Source organism: Ptychodera flava, chromosome 18 (genome assembly GCF_041260155.1).
Source record: "Ptychodera flava strain L36383 chromosome 18, AS_Pfla_20210202, whole genome shotgun sequence".
Classification (NCBI taxonomy): Eukaryota; Metazoa; Hemichordata; class Enteropneusta; family Ptychoderidae; genus Ptychodera; species Ptychodera flava.
The window spans coordinates 5,468,787-5,486,133 of NC_091945.1; the positions used below are offsets into that span (position 1 = coordinate 5,468,787).

General features: G+C 38.4%; 1 protein-coding gene across 1 annotated transcript; it reads left to right on the plus strand.

The window, feature by feature from the left end:
• The first annotated feature begins 472 nt into the window (after positions 1–472).
• Positions 473–6,325, plus strand: LOC139116710 (uncharacterized). The gene is made up of 4 exons (XM_070679307.1): positions 473–2,029; positions 2,237–2,496; positions 2,940–3,034; positions 3,161–6,325. Exons 3-4 carry the CDS (start codon positions 2,993–2,995, stop codon positions 6,122–6,124), a joined length of 3,006 nt encoding a protein of 1,001 aa, XP_070535408.1. The 5' UTR covers positions 473–2,029; positions 2,237–2,496; positions 2,940–2,992; the 3' UTR covers positions 6,125–6,325.
• The last annotated feature ends 11,022 nt before the right edge of the window (positions 6,326–17,347 follow it).

Genomic DNA, 17,347 nt, shown 5'->3' on the forward strand with positions numbered 1-17,347 from the left:
GATGTCGGTGTTCAAATTTGAACGGCCAGTGTTCATATTGTTAACACTAGTGTTCATATTATTAACAATGATGTTCTAAACCTGAACACGGGGTGTTAACAACCATCTCCTTCAAGTGTTCAAAAACTCAGCATTACAGAAATTTTGCAATAGTGTGAAACAATTAACAATCTTTAGTGTTTTTTTTACTTTACTATTAGTCTGTGGGCCGACCGGGTCTATCGTTTCAAAACCTTCAGAGTAGTTTTATCCGACGAATTATGTGTATAAATAGAGAGTCCTCACTCTCCTTTCACAGAAAAACCAACGTTCTAGTAAAAAAGAAGTTTCATTGTGCACAAAATTTGGCTGAAAAATCACGAGTTTACAGAGTATGCAAATAGGTATCAAAGGTCATTATCCGTACCTAACCCGTTTAAGAACAAGCGTCGTCATTGGTGATTGCGTCAATTGACCAATCACAGCGCACGTTAGAAGCAGTGCAAGATGGCTGCCTCTGTGAGCAGGGAATGCGTATGCCATGTCGTCAAAACAAAGAAAAATGAGCCGATTTGCTCTTTTACGGACAAATCTTGGGCAAAAATACTCCATTGTATTAACATATGGAAGAATTCTGACGGTGTGGAGCAGGAAGTCGCACTACAGTTCAACCCAGAATGTCGAGATCAGTCGGGCTATCACCGTGTATGCTATCAGCGTTTCACAGATAAACTGCGTCTAGCTCAAGCAGAAAAGCGTAAAGGGAAAGGTAAGCTGCGTAAAACTCTCGTGCCAGATGAACCAGCTCAATCAGCAGAAGAAAAAAATGACAACGAAGAGCAACGTTCTCCTGCAAAGCGATATCTGAGGTCGAATCCTAGTTTTACTGCCATTTCAACAACCAAACGCCGAAGTACACATATACTACCACCGATATGCATTTTATGTAAGGGCGAGAAACGAAAACTTGACCGGTTTACCCGAAAGAGGTCACTTGAAAAACTAGTGTCGTGTGAAACTGACGGACGTACATTAATTAAAGCTGCTGAATCGAAGAAAGACGAGAAGCTTCTGCTTCAAATAAGAGGTCAGGACTTGGTAAGCATTGAATTGAAGTATCATAAATCATGCTATCAAAGTTACGTCAAGTGTGTAACATATACCTACCAGAAAAAAGCAGAGGAAGACAGTGGTATTATGTATGCTCCAACCTTCAAAAAATTTTGCGAGGAAGTGGTACAGAAGAGACTAATTGATGGCAATGAATGTATGCAGATGAATGTTTTGAGAAACATCTTTGTTAAAATGATCAAGGACAATGAAGATATTGATGCATCCACATATCAGAATTCATCTTTGAAAAAGAGGCTGCAAAAGAGATTTGGTGACAGGTTCATGTTTGTTCGGCCAGGCATGAGACAATGTGAGCTAATAATGTGTCAACAAGAAGATTCTTCCTCGGGTGGTCAGATTTTGAACATAACCAATACAGATTCTGACAACGAAGAAGATGAAATCGAGCTACAGTCAACGACAACAATTTCTGAAAATGGTCAAGATGAAATGCTTGAGATGGTGCACACTTCAATGCATATGGAAGGTGTCAAAAGTTGGCCTTCAAAGGCAGAAGACCTAACAACCGAACAAAGCAGAGATATTGTACCTACAAAGCTGTTTAACTTCCTGGCATGGTGTACTGGCACTTCAAAGGACATTCTGCCAACAGACCGTGTTGAAGTATCGGCTGATGCTGAACACAAGTTGTTGTCAATTTGTCAGGATATCATTTCCTTGTCATCTCAAGGACGGAAACTCACCCCTAAACACTTGTCACTTGGTATGGCAGTCCGTCATCTGACTGGATCTTCATCATTGATAGGATTACTCAATGGTTTAGGGCACTGTGTTTCACACTCACAAGTACTAGAGCATGACACAGCACTGGCTATTCAGCAACTTCAAGGTGACGGCTTTCCACCAGGATTTTGTCAAGAAGTATTCACGACACTGGTGTGGGACAATAATGATTTCGGTGAAGAAACTCTCAGTGGTAGGTTGAGTCTATTTATTATTTCTCATACAAGATATTGGGCATTGAGGGAGGATGTGCCTTAACAATCATTGTGAAAATGTAACTAATGACAGTTTTTACTTCAAGTTTTGTCACTACAATGACTACAATGAAAGTCACACACAATTTGTATTATATTTTGTTATTGTTCACAACAGTTGTTTCCATCTCACTTTACCTTTCAAGGGAAAGGAACAACTCACAATACAAATGGTATTATCATTCAGAGGAGCCATGGAGATGACTCGAATGGAACTGACAGAAACCAATCTACTCCAGTTACAATCACAAAGTCAAAGCAAAGGACACTGCAAGTTCCACCAAGCAATATTATCGAATACCGTGGTAGGCCTCGCCATGGCCCCGCACCGTCAGGTTGTACATTGTGAAATACAGTAAAATCATCACAGTCACCATAATCCTTGATGTCATTGTCTCACATGGTTGTAAGTACTTAATTTGCACAACTCATGCATGACTTTTGTTGTTCAAACACTGCACAAGATCAACCTAAGCCCTTCCCCTATCATCTGAAGATAAATTTTGGCATGTATAGTTTTAATGGAGTATGTTGACAATCAAACCAGTCTCAATCAACATGTATGCCTTATTTCCTATTTAAAAATATCCCTGCATTTGTTGTTATCCCTACATTTGTTATTGTACTGTTCAATATTAAAACACTCAAATGATAAGTATTACTACATTTCATTATGCTCATGAGCAATTTGTTCCTGGTAATATTTTGCAGAATAAGTGAGATCACATTTGCATGTTTGAATACAAATCATTTTAACACATTTTCCTACATAATCTCCCTTTATTTTTTTTTAAAATCAGGATTCATAAGTTTGTTGTTAAAATAAGTTATTTTCTGACTGTACTGTAGGTTCAGATGTGGACTCTCTTTTTCAAAACCAAGAAAGAATACAAGAAATCCCCATGCGCAGAGACCTAGCATTTTGGATGTGCAAGACTGTGCAGGTTTGTGTTGAACAGCTATTGGGGCAATGTCAATTCTTTTATTAATCATGCTTGTTTCATTTATCTTTTAGATAAAAATCTGCTCATCAATAATAATCTATTAATTCTTCATATTTGTATCATTAGGTTGAGGAGGGTGACATTCATCCTGTACCGTCATGGACTGGATTCAATCAGGAAGTGTCTGGAAATGCTGTTCCGCCTGTCAGTAAAATTGGCTATCTACCTGTCATCGATGCCAGTCCAACAGATAAGTCTACAGTAAACACAATACTCAGCAGAAGTGTCGACATCGCCAATAAGCTCTGTTTGCCAAATATAATTGTTAACATGGATGAAGCAATCTACTCAAAGGCACAGGAAATCCGATGGCAGAATGAAGAGTACACAAACCGCATCATATTACGCCTTGGAGAGTTTCACACCGCAATGTCATTCCTCTCTACAATAGGGAAGCGCTTCAGAGATGCTGGGTTAGAAGATATCATGATAGAATCTGGTATTTTAGCACATGGCTCTGCCAATGGTGTAATGAGCGGACACCATTACAACCGAAGTGTTCGCTGCCATAAACTTGTCGCTGAGGCTATGCAACGCATCTGCTTTAATGAATTCCTTGACAGTTTGAGTGAGGAAGAACACTTGATAGTGATCAACAGCCTGATAAACCTTCGCGAAAGCTACCCTGAAAATTTCAATGATGAGGTGAACACAGAAGACATGAAACAGTTGCAACAGAAGTACAGAGACCATGTACAAAAGCGTTGTGATGGTAATGTCAATTATGCTTTCTGGAGTTCCTATTTGGATATGGTTCAGCTCCTACTCCTCTTCATTCGAGCAACACGCGAGGGGAACTGGCATTTACATCTAGCTGCTCTAAGAAAGATGTTACCATGGTATTTTGCATATCGTCGAGTTAACTATTCACGCTATCTTCCAGTGTACCTACAAGAAATGTCAGCTTTGCCTCAAACACACCCAAATGTATATGAGAAATTTTGTGAAGGTGAATTTGCAGTGCAGCGATCTGATGACAATGCATTTTCTATGACAGCGTGTGATCAAGTAATCGAGCAAACATTTAATCGTGAATCAAAGACGAAAGGTGGTATGGTTGGTTTCACAAGAAACAAGGGTGCACTCAGCCGTTGGATTCTCAGTCATCCGTCACGCACAGCAATAGCAAATGGTTGCTTCATCCAAGCTGGTAAGACTGACAAGGAGTCAGAACACAAAGATCTGACACAATCTAGGATGAAGAGAGATGAGTCAGATGTGCAAGAAGTGATGTCAACATTGTTGTCGATGGGGTCCCCATTTAATGGTGATAGTGATGACCAGCTTGTTCATCTTACAGCAGGTACACTCGCTGGACAAGAAATCACATCAGATCTTCTCAATGCATATACCAGAGGTGAAGAGGCCTACCTGCAATTTGAAATGGAGCGTTTGGCACAGGGATCAAAGGATTTGTTTGACAAAATGACATTGATAAAGGGGAAGACTTTCACAGACCTTGCTAAGAAACCAAAGTCCAAAGTAACAATGAGCTGTCTATCTCTAAAAGACAACAGAAATCTTCTGCAGAGAATGCTGCTGATTGCACAAGCACGACAACTTGATCTTCGTGAACTGCTTACTCATGCACTCGGCCCTGTCCCAGCAATGTTGGCTAACTATGATGAAACGATGACAAAGACAAATAAGGCTGTTCTGGGTCATCATCTTGCATCGACATTTTCCGACGCGGTAGTTGACACTTTCGAAGGAAACACTGCCATTATAGTCGATGCCATGGCAATGATACAGATGCAAAGTAAAGTACCGGCTACATTTGGAGAATTTGCATCTAGCATATTTTACCAGTTGAGAGCAATTGCTTTGAAGTCTGGTGCTAACAGAATAGATTTTGTGATTGATCAGTACAAGGAATGTTCCATCAAGAATGCAGAAAGAGAGCGTCGGACAACAACAGGTACTTTCAATGAGATTCGGATAACGCGCCCATCTCTGAACATGCCGAGGCAAGTTAAAAAGTATCTTGCCTCAGGTAAAAACAAGGAATCTCTCCTACTCTTTCTGTTTGAATCATGGAAAGAATATGAATCAGAATGCCTGCAGGGTATCACCATGTACATTACCAATGGCGAGTTATGCTACAGGTTGCAATCTGCAGATGGTGTCATGGATGTAACTGAGGTACCTGAATTACAGTGTGACCATGAAGAGGCTGACACACGACTACTACTTCATGCTCAACATGCATCATACATCGGGGAGGTAGACAACATTGTCATTCGCAGTCCTGATACAGATGTCTTCATGTTAGCTGTGAGTTGTGCTCATCAATTACAAGGCCAGTTGTTCCTACATCAAACCAGCAAAAATGGTCAGATAATACATATCAACAAAATAACAGAGGCCTTGGGAGATGAAACTGCACAGGCTCTTGTCGGTCTTCATGTGTTCTCAGGTTGCGACAGTGTAAGTGCTTTCAGAGGCAAGGGCAAGAAGAAGATGGCAAATATGCTGCTAACCAGTGATACTTACACTAATACGTTCCAAGAGATAGGAACATCATGGACAGTGAGTGATGAACTGATGACACAAATTGAGTCATTTGTTTGTGAATTGTATGGTCAAGGTCAATGCAGTAATGTGAATGAAGCAAGATACAATTGCTTTCGTCTTGGTTCACAAAATGATGGTGCCCTCCCTCCAAACAAAGACAGTCTGAAATTGCATACACAGCGTGCAAACTACCAAACAGCAATCTACAGGCGATGTTTGCAAGCCAAAATGGATGCACCAAGCCCACATGGACATGGATGGATAGTGCAAGACTCAGAGTTATCAATCCAGTGGATGACACTTCCCCCTGCACCAGATTCTATCATCAATTTTGTAAGCTGTAAATGCAAGAAGTCTGGATGCTCTTCAAGATGTTCGTGTAGAGAAGTGGAATTGCTGTGCACTGAGTTGTGTCAGTGTGTTTCCTGTACAAACACAAATACAAAGGAGCAAAATGAATGTATAGAAGATGAAAGTGATGACAGCTGTTCGGACATTGACAGTGATCCTGAATGAACTAACATTCTGTATACCTGCAATGTGAATGAAATCACAGTTGTTGTTTAAAACATACCAAGCTGTATTCAACAACTTAAAAATATATTACACAAAATTCAAAAAGAAATTAAAAAAGCAGTTCGTTACAGTCTCACTACAATCTATCTGTATTAATTACCTTTGATGAGATCTTTAAGAATAAAAAATTAAACACAATTTATGACTTGAGTGATATGTCTGTGAGAAAACGCCTCATTATAATTTCTACTGTACCAGTTTCTGCACATGTGCAACACTGTCATGACAACAACGAAGAACTTTATTTATGTGAAAACAGCAAAAAAACGTCAATATTGGTAAAAAGTCTGTGATTTCACATTTAAGTTGATAGATACACATCAAGTATTACTTAAACTGAGACAACATAAATGAAATGTTGGCTATTTTGCCACAGAGAATGCTTCTACACAGATGTCTGGGTTTGGGGTAAAAAAGGCAATTTTTGGTCAAAAAGAGTTAGTTTTATGAATATTTTGACCATTGAAGCAGTTCTCAGTGCATATATTTCAACAACATGGAAAAATACTTCATTAAACTTAATATAAGGATGCAGATTTTTTAATAAAACCAAAAAATATGGGAAACCTGAATTTGGGTGAAAAAACATCAATTTTAGTAAAAAGTCTGAGATTTCACATTTAAGTCAACTTACGATACATCTCTTACTTAGACTACAGGAACAAAAAAGTGGTTATTAAGCCACAAACAATGCTTCTATACAGGTGTCTGATTTTGGGGTAAAAAAGGCAATTTTTGGTCAAAATCAGCAATTTTAATCAATATTTTGGCCATTTAAGTACTTTTGCGAACTTTTTTCATGATACCGCAGAGAAATATTTCAGTGAAATTAATTTATAACGTAACAATGCAGATTTCTTCATTTTCACCAAAAAATGGAGAAAACCTCAATTTTTGGTCAAAAATTCTCATTCCTGAAGCTCACTTTTTTCTTGAAAATTCACTTTTTAAAATCAGTGTATTATGAACAATCATTTTCAGCTGACATCTTGTAGGTAAAAGATCCTCTGAATGAAATTCGATTTCTAGAGCTTTTTTAGAGTTCGGCCCACAGACTATATGGCTACATTAAATTTACTACTGCCTTGCTGTCCGGCAAACGTACACGGATTTTGATGTTACGAATTTCACACTTAGTGAAAAATATTTCCGGTCTAAAATTGCTGAAAGCATGTTTTTTCTAAAAAAGGATGTATACAAAATAATTTTACACGTTTATTACGGGTTGAAATTTTTGATTTTTGAAAAGAAAATCAGATAACCACTATGAACGCTTTAATTTTAACATCGGCCTGCAAGAGGCGTTCTTCTTCTAAACACTTGGTGTTCAAGTTTGGTGCCTTTTCTTATCCCGTCATGCATCATAACGGAGTTACGACATTTTTCTTGTAAACGCACGCTGAAGTCGTTATCGTGCGGAAGCATGACCAGAAAGCGAAAGTTTTCTCTCCAAAATAGTAAAAGGGGTTAAATTTTGAAGCATCTGTATTCTTATCCTTTAAAATTATCTGTATATTACTTTGGAATAGCTAAAATACGAGAAGAAACCTTTTTTTCTTTCACTGGCTGGTATACCATACAAGGCTGTGAATACGCAGCGGTGTTGTAGGCCATGGCGTATCGATCGCACTCGGGTCAAGAGTCATCACAACATTACTAAGCGATGACCCTTGATCCGAGCGCGATCGATATGCCACATTACCGCTTCATAATCACAGCTAACACATGTCTTTAAGTAATCACAATCGCATGTAAAACATTAGTTAGACATCGCAGAGTGTACACTCTATTGTTTCAGCATATGAGAGTTCGCTTTCTATTTTGCTTTTCATCAGTTGATGACAAGAAAAAGCCAATATTTTGTAAAAGTATTGAAAAGAGGCATTGTATACCAAAGTCAACCCTTTTCCGTAACCTAATAAGGCCACTTTATTTTTCATTTACAGTGTCATGTCGCCATATTACCTATTGTTGCATTTTTTTCAGGATGTTAAAAGTTGGATCGACATGGTAATCGAAAAGTTATTACAGAAGATGACGGTACACATATTGAAGAAGATGAGTGTACAGGTAGCCGTCTGGAAACAAGCTTGAGAACCTCAGTTCATCTCTAATGTAGATTTAAACTTCCGAGGGTCAGTAACTGAATTTTGATAAGTTTCTGTATTTTTGTTCTGAATTTATCTAAGCTTTGGTAGAACGCTATGATCAACTAAATATTACTGGAGAATAAATAAGCTTTAAAATACGTGTAGTCTCCCTTATCAGATGCAATGGTGGAATGAAGAATTAAAGCAGAAAGCGACAGAAAATTCAGAGTGAAAAATGTACACTCTGAATTTCTGAAATTTTCTGAAATTTCTGAAATAGGTGGATGTGTGGTATCGTCCTCAATTTTTTATATCCCAAGGTTTTTCTTCAAGACGGCCAGTACGATTCCGTTAATGTTTGGAGTACAGGTTCCAAGGGATTACCCTAACCATACATTTTCAAGTTGGGATGAATATACAAATTTGTATTTTTGAGGCTAATTTTGCTATTTTTTGGCAAAAATCTTCTTCTCCTCTACTGGTTGTTTGACGTCTTCAATTTTTGGTAAATATGTCGCTAAGAATGATCTTCGTCAAATTTGTGCTAGTTGTGATGAAATATTCAATTTTCTATTTTTCATGGCAATTTTTGTCATTTTGGTCAAAAACTCTTTCAAAATCTTCTTCAAAACTGCTAATTAAACAGCTTTGATATTTGAGACAAACGTCCCTGCGGATAGCTATTTTCAGATTGTTCAAATTATGCAGAAATATGCAACTTTGTATTTTTAGACATAAAAGACATTTTGGACATTTTTAAGACATAAGGACTTATCAGAATATGGTATATTCAAGTTATGATGATTTTTGTTTTATTTTACACACGTTCTTTAAAATGATCTTAATTGATATGTCCTAATCATGGTGAAATCTTCAATGGCGTATTTTATATCTATTTCCTCATATTCGATGAGGCCATCCTGAACTGAGCTGTCAGGGATCCTATACATAACACTGCGAGACAAAGGTCGCTTGTTGTTGTATTGCTATATTGGTGTTGAAATGGCTAGCATTTAGGTTGTTGCCATTGGTTTCAGACTGCAGTTTCCTTTTACAAGTGAATTTTAGTAAGGACTGAAATTTCCAGGTTCAATAGCAAATGCTTATTGACACATAGAACAAAACTTATGAAACGAAGTCAAAATTAATTAATGTGTTTTTTATTTCTGCGAAGTAGAGTTTTGAAATGTCACTGATTTATTTCAGGGTTTATTTAAAGGTATTACAAACAAACAAACCTTTTCGTTCATGAATGACTTTGTTGGACAAGGAAATATGTTTTACACTGCCACGGACCCACTTTATCCACTTTCTGCATGTTGTGCCTTACTGTGACACTTTCTTACAATTTTACATGTTGCGTTTACTTCAGTGTGGACAACTATGTATCATTTTACAAGTATGAACATTTAACGTAATCCACAATGTTTAAGTAAAACCTGTTTTGTCATTACTTTCTTCATGTTTTTTTGAAAACGATCGACAGTGTTTATAAGGATTTTCTTTTGTTTATGTTTTCACAATAAGGTGTTAACACCGTTTATGTTTCCTCTGACAAACTTTACCAAGTGGCCATGTTTATTTGCCCATTTCCACTAAATAATTGTATTTTACTCAAGGAGTTTTTGTGTATTTTTAGAATAAAATAATTTTACTTAATATCAGCGGTCCGTTTTGTTATTTCTAGGCTTGAGCACTCCCTGAACGCCAGAAAATTAAAGGTGTTCAACAAGTGCATATCATGTGTTCAATCCTATAACAAACTTGTCGTTGAACGGCGTCCATGCGTTCAAAAAGTGTTACAGCCCTTTGAACGCGTAAATGCGTTCAATTTTTTGAACACATTTCATGTGCAACGTGTGTTCAGATATGGAACACCATGGTGTTCAATATGATGTCTGACGAACACATAGTGTTCAAAATCTGCACACGTGTGTTAAAAAATTGAACGTTGGTTGAACACGTAGAGTTAAATTTCTGAACGTCCAGACGCGTTCAAAAAGTGTTACATAAAGGCGTTTAATTGTGTTCTATCCTTGAACACGTTTAATTGGTGTTCTATCCTTGAACACTTCACTTTACAGTGTGGCTGTTGATAGCACATGACTTGTTGTTTAGACCTACAGACATTGGAGCACCATCAAGTTCCTTTCGAAATAGTATTTCCTTCACATGTGTTGGTCTTAGTGTAAAACATGGCAAAGAAAAACATCATTTTTTAGCTCACGTGTGTAAACATGTTGGCTAATATCATAGCGATGTCTGTCTGTCTGTCCGTGTGTGTGTGTGTGTGTGTGTGTGTTTAAGAAAGCAACACTAAGGGACTGGTAAGTTTTTTTAGTTTGTGGAGGCGGTAGATTATTTTTGTGGACGACAAAAAGTGGCTAACCTTCCTATAACGAAAACATGGTGGCATCGCCCGCGACAAAGGTTACACTGAATGTGAAATATATACACATTATTTAGAATGATCTTTGAATATCTTTTACAGTTTATATGCATAAACACATGTACAGAATACAATGGTTTCAACCGGGCTCGAACCCACAACGCACGGCACCCAGTCACCCTGCGCACAGGCCAACAGAAAAAAACAGCTCGGCTAAATCCCCGATCTCAAAAGATTGATTTAATAACCGAGCTAAGGATGCTTCAATTCTGACTGCGCCCTGTCCACTCGCCGTAGAGTGTTGTACGTAAATGAATGTCAATCACTAATATCAAAGGGAGAACATCAGTAAATCATAAACTTCATATAAGACTGTTGCCAGTAATCAAATCACATCTCCTGAGAAACAATAGAGGGCTATTTTTATAGGTTGTAGCCAAATCTTGTGTGTACAGTGTCTGAGAAAACCGTTTCCTTAAAGTTCCATTAGCTGTATCTTCTTGCGATTTTTCCGTTAGTTTTGATTGAAATGATCACTGGCTCATGTTGAATAGCCTGACAAATAACAGAGAATCGCATTATATTCGGAAACATTACGTGCCCTACAACTAAATAACACGTGATTTTACAACGAAAATTTCAATTTTGTCCGGACAGAAATACAAACTCTGTTGACACGCGGATTGCAACGTAGGCATTCTTCTGCACCTGCGCCAGCCATTAACAGCGATTTCAAAATAAATATTCTCATTACTTATGCCCTGTACTTATGTCGTAGTCCATTGTCCGAGCACGTTGCGTAGCCAGATGTCTGGCAATCCACGACGCAAAGTTGTTTTGATCCCGCAATAAACGTGAACTTCAACATGTACATCTCGCGTGATCGCGGCGTCGACATTATCTGCGTTCTCCCCAGCACGCTGAGCATGCCAGACGTCAACAAACGAGCTCGGAAGGGCAACTTGTTTGAACAAAAGTTAGCAGTTTTAGGTGGCTATAACATCACTAATCATGTTTGTTTCTCGTAAAACAACATTTTGCAACAAATATGAGCCTCCAACATGAAATTTTCCGAGGTAAACGATGGTCAAAAGTTACAAATAATGGCCCTTTAAATAGTTAATACCATAAAAGCAAAGCTAATAATGATTAAAAGTGCCTTTTATGGACTATCTTCTTTACTCATTAAAAATTTACTTGAAAACCTGTGACATAAAGGAAAATAGTTGCATCAGTGCGAACGAAAGATGCCATGTCATGTTTTTCTGTCTAAAATATGTCACTGTATAAAATATATTATCACATGCACAAGCCAAGTTTGTCGTCTCCGAACAAAAAATATGGGATTTATCGTCTTGTCATTCTACATCACAACAACCCGCATCTGTGTCATCAGCTTTGGTGCATCGGAACTTTTTTTTGTCGATCTTCGGTGTGCTCGTAAATATGTAAACAAACAACATGGCGGCCGATATTTCTCCTACGATCAAAAGTCATGTAATGAAATCGATATTTTCACAGACTACGACATTACTAATCCGAACAATGTAAACACAAGAGTGTAAGTAGTAAGGATTTGTTCCCTTCTGTGAGAAATAAGAATATTTACACCCATTTTATTCATTTTATCTATAGGGAGTGAAGGAAAAATTCACCATCCATGTAGCTATGAAGTGACCCTGACCTGTATATGAACTCACTTACGCGCGACAGCTGACGCAGCAGATAGTGCATTGTCCTGAACTCAGCGGGAAATTCCCTGCTGAGTCAGGTCCTGGACTTGCGCAATACACTAGCTATGACTCACTGGGTGATCCCAGAACATCTGTCGGATCATTTGTTAGATAGATTCTGACTGAGATGTACCGGAGCGAGTCTGCTCTTACAAAGGCAACGGTTCCGGAGGCGATTCTCGTCTTCTGGATGTAAGTATGCAATATCTGCTGGCTGTTTCTCATTTTTCCTACCCTACCTATCGGAACGAGATTTTCCTCCCTCCCTACCGGAACCGTAGGGGCTCCTGGATGTTGCGCAATACCCCTATCGGAACGTTTCCAGCAGGGACTTTCCAGCATGACTTTCGCAATACCGTTCCGGTAGGCTTTGCGAATGTTGCTTAGCAGCCTGTGATGTCATGACAGAGGTCTGTCATTCTACAGGTTTTCGGAATGGTTTTAATGAAAATACTATCGGAACGTTTCTACAGAATTTTTTCTGAATGACTATCGTTCCTATTGGTACGAACTTTCTCACACGATAGATAAAATTTTAGAATTTTCCTCTGAACTTAAAATATGCCAGAAGACCATTACTTCAAACAATATAAGACGTTTTAGATAAATGGTACTGATATCTAAAGTGTAAGTAGTTGTATCTTTTTTAACAAATGAAATGTTGTTGGAACTACTTTCTTCCTGAGTATGAGTAAAAATATCTAAATCTTTTTGATCTTTATCAATAGTTATGAAAATAGTGCAACTCGTTCTTGAATCTCGTTTTAAAGCAATATTTCCTACTAAATCATCAAACTCGTCTCCTGTACCTAATTTTATACATTTGATAACAACTGTACCATGCTCAATTATTTTCATATTATCAGTCATCTGTTGATTGACTGTCTGTAAAGTTAATTCAGCTGTCTCCTCCCCCACACTTTTCAGACCCAGTTTCTTTAAAGTGGTGTCCCAAAATAATCTTACTGGAACCCTGCTAGCTGTATATGAACAATAATTCTCCCCATTATTTATCCACCTTCGCAGTGTATTATCTGCCTTCATTATTGTATTAAGAGGACTAATTTTAAGGTGAACCAGTATACCGAGTAGTGTAATGTATGGGTTATTAGGCTTAAGATAAAGGCGAAAATCGGACAATTTATATTTGTTTACATTGCTATCAAAATAAATGACATTCGGAGTCCCAGGCAGTTCATCAACTCCACCTACAATTTCACTATCTAATATATCTAAGATGTCACGCGGTACATTATAAGGCCTAAATTTCTGACTATCCCCATCCCACGTCAGAGCAAAAGGAGTAGGATCATTTGAAGCCTTTGTAGCGTCTATTATGGACTCATCAATGTCTTTAAGTTCGGAAAATTCTACAGCATGTTCATGTTTCTGTGCTGTCGCTGGCGATAACACGAATTGTTTCTCACGGTCCTTATAACGAAGGACGTAATCCTTATTATGATTACCTGCTATCTTAGTATTATTGTTAACTTTAACATCACTTAAATCTTCAAGCTCAAGATTTTGTACATGAATTGCACCTAGACCGAAGTTACTTGGACCAGACATGATTAACCTATATACAGTGAAAATTAAAAAAATACCTTATAATAATATACAATCATGGCTTCAGCAATAGGAATGACAGTTCTCGGTGCTGTATTAAATGCAACGCATTCACAGGTGGAAATATTATCACACAAAAGCTTTCTGGGAATGGTGACGCTCTTATTGAAGAAAAAATTAGACATGATAAAGCATTAGAAAAATTTGAACATGATCGCAACGTCTGGTCAGAAAAAAGATTACTCCAGGCTGACTGGGAAAGAGAAAATCAAGCAAAGGACGCGCATGCTGCAGCTGAGTTAAGAGATACAGATGCAGAAATCCTGGAAGAAGCAGAAGCGGTGGCCAACTCTACGTCAAGGCCAGTTCAATTCTCAGATTATTATCAGCCCAGTCCAGAGCAAAAGAAATATGAAATGATTTATATTGCTGGAGGATTGGTCGTGGGATGGTTTATGCTACACCGGTAGGGCGCTACGCTGATAGGGTTAACTACAATAATTCAATACAAAAGCTAGTTGGCCAGTTATTGAAATTGATCATGTTTCCATCCTGATCTGTTATCCAAATACGCATTGAACTCATATGGTCTGAACCTTTTCTCAATGGCATGGAAAGTGCTCCGTTTTTAAAATCATAGGTGACCTTTTCACTTATTTCTTTTGTATCCTGGATGGGAAGTATTTGTAAACAGTCCGATACTTTCCCCTGTATGTATTCACCCGAGCCGCTTGAAACATAATTTCCAGTCACATCGACGACATCTGAATGAACCACGTATTTAGTGACTGTTAAGAAATCTGCTCGACCTGGACTCATAGTACTTTTTGACATGGGGTTGTCATCTCCTCTATCTGAAAAGCCGACGACGTTGGCGAAGCTACCTGTGGCATTGAAATAGACTTTAACATTTCTAGCCAGTGTTAGATAAACGCGGTTTGTGGGCAGATGTTTTTCGAAATTGATTTTTGGCTGCATCCCTATCGCTTTATTGAGGGTATCAATATTGTAGTTACCCGGACGTATTGATTTTGTCATCTTATTTTTTGGGTCGTTTCCTTCTTGATATTTTAGTACATTATTCGACACCGTTATGTTATGCCATGAATTACATAGTCCACATTCTAGCAGTCGTATCTTCGTAAACTGTGTCATGTCAATGCAAGGGTCAAAATTAACAGTAACCGGTTTACCTGTTTTGCTTTCAATCCAAATGATCATCGTTGTACGTTGTATATACATTACAAAGTATAAGGTTCTGCAGGAATAATATTTTTCTGTTCAAGAAGATCTTTTGTCGCAACCGCGGCAGCAGTCGCTCCACCTAATTTATCCACCGAGTCAAATTTGGTCGACTTGGATCGCCCATATCTATTTTCAGAAATTTGCTGGAGATCATTAGATATCCCATCGCAAGTCCCGCGATTACAATACCATCGTACATTGTGTTTACAACTGTTCTAGTATCCATGATTGCTGACAAGTATATAAAATAGAAAAATAAAATAATTACGAGTTAATCCATCTCATACAATGTAAGAGGAGCTGGGTTCGTTCTGGAGGGAGCCGCTACGGGCTCTGTTTTTTTCGCTTTCTGATTTTGCTCATAACATTTATTATACCAGCTATCGGGTGAGCCATCACACTGTTCTTTTGTCGTAGGCGGTAGACCTATATAGTTTGCTTCAGTCGCTATCGCAGAGCTATCATTAATCATTGCTTTTCGTTTCCTCTCCTTGTTTTGTTTGTTCCATTCGCTAATCTCTTCCCGGCTTCCACTCTCCCCGGATGCTTCGTTGGTAATGTAATTTTCTCTATATTGCGCTGCGGCTCCGTTCCATAGGGTTCCGAATGGTAGTCGGTGGAGCCGTTTGCTGAGTCGGTGCTTGCAAAGTTGAATCCATTTATTTCGGGTATTATATTAAGCCCGATTTTTTTTAAATCTAAATGTTTACCCGTAATTAAACCAGTGGAAACTAGAGCAAGTATGGGCCCCCATGTGTAGACTATCCGGCCTGATAATCATTTTATTTCACTGTTTAGTATAAAATCCTTTTTAAGATCAGTGGCATAGTTATCTCGGTCATCGATTGGAACTACCTGACTGATTGCACGGGCTCCTAGATCTATAAAACTTTGAGTGATGGTATCACTTATAAGAGAACTGTATTTCGCTTCATAGACTTTAAATGCTTTATTCACCGTTTCATCTCCCCATTTTTCTACGTCAGCAACTGAAATCTCCTTACCAAAAAATAACTTACTTTGACCACTTGCGATGACACAGAGTATTTTTTCACGTTTCGTCTCTATTATGGATCGAGCGTCCGACGCTGCGGTTGGCTCTTCAGAACCGTTCCGATATGGTGCTGTCGTATTTGCTGCTGCAGATGACTTTATTAAATTCTCCATTGTTTGCAGTATGTTATCTATTCTTAGTAAAAAATAAAAAATTCGTTTAAACCTGAATCCGAAATATAATATTAACATGGTCTGGAATGTTAGTACGATTCCGAAGTATGGAAAATTCTCCTCCATTAAAATCTATCTGTATATAGAAACACGAATCATGAGTACAGACGCATTCCCAGTTGCTTTTCAATTGAATAAGACGAGCGTACCGACAGTACAGCATGCTGATATTCCTTCCAAACCGGACGGGGGAGTAAAACCTATTCTCATTGACTTAGAAATATATGTAACGCCGACAGATAAATTTACTTTCCACCCACGGGATGTGTTCAAAGATAACGTAATCACTCATCGATCAGCTAAAGAAAGTAATGTCTGGCTGGGCGGCCCGCACATGAAATACTGGGACCAGCAATTAAATTTCGCCGTATGGTGCAGCACTACTGGTTGTGGTATATCATTCGCCCATCTCTTCGGTTCCGAAGGGAAATTTCCGCCACAAATACGATCATTCTGTCGTTTCCATGTATATTTTACAATACGTAGGATCCTTCATGAAATGGGTGTTGCACTTCCAGACGATACGATCTTCAAAGCGGGCGACAATCCATACAATCTCGTCCAATATGAACTTCTATGTACAGAATTTGGAAATATAAGCCCAACGAAGTCCGACTTTCGTTATCGAAAAGGTCAAAATAAAGGTCTTGGTTATGGATATGAATATTACACTAATCGTGGGCCTGTTCGACAGCCTGCCGCTGTATACAATGGCCACGACTTTTTCCTCTCTGCCGACGGAGGCGTTTTCTATACACATACCATTTTTGGAAAGAAAAAACATGTACTGCCCGACAAAGACAGACCACATTATTATTTCTTCCAAAATGATGGAACGGAGGGGCAATATAATAGTTTCATTCCTCTGAAGGGAGACTCGGGACTAACAAAGGCTGGTCTCGCCCGCCTCAAT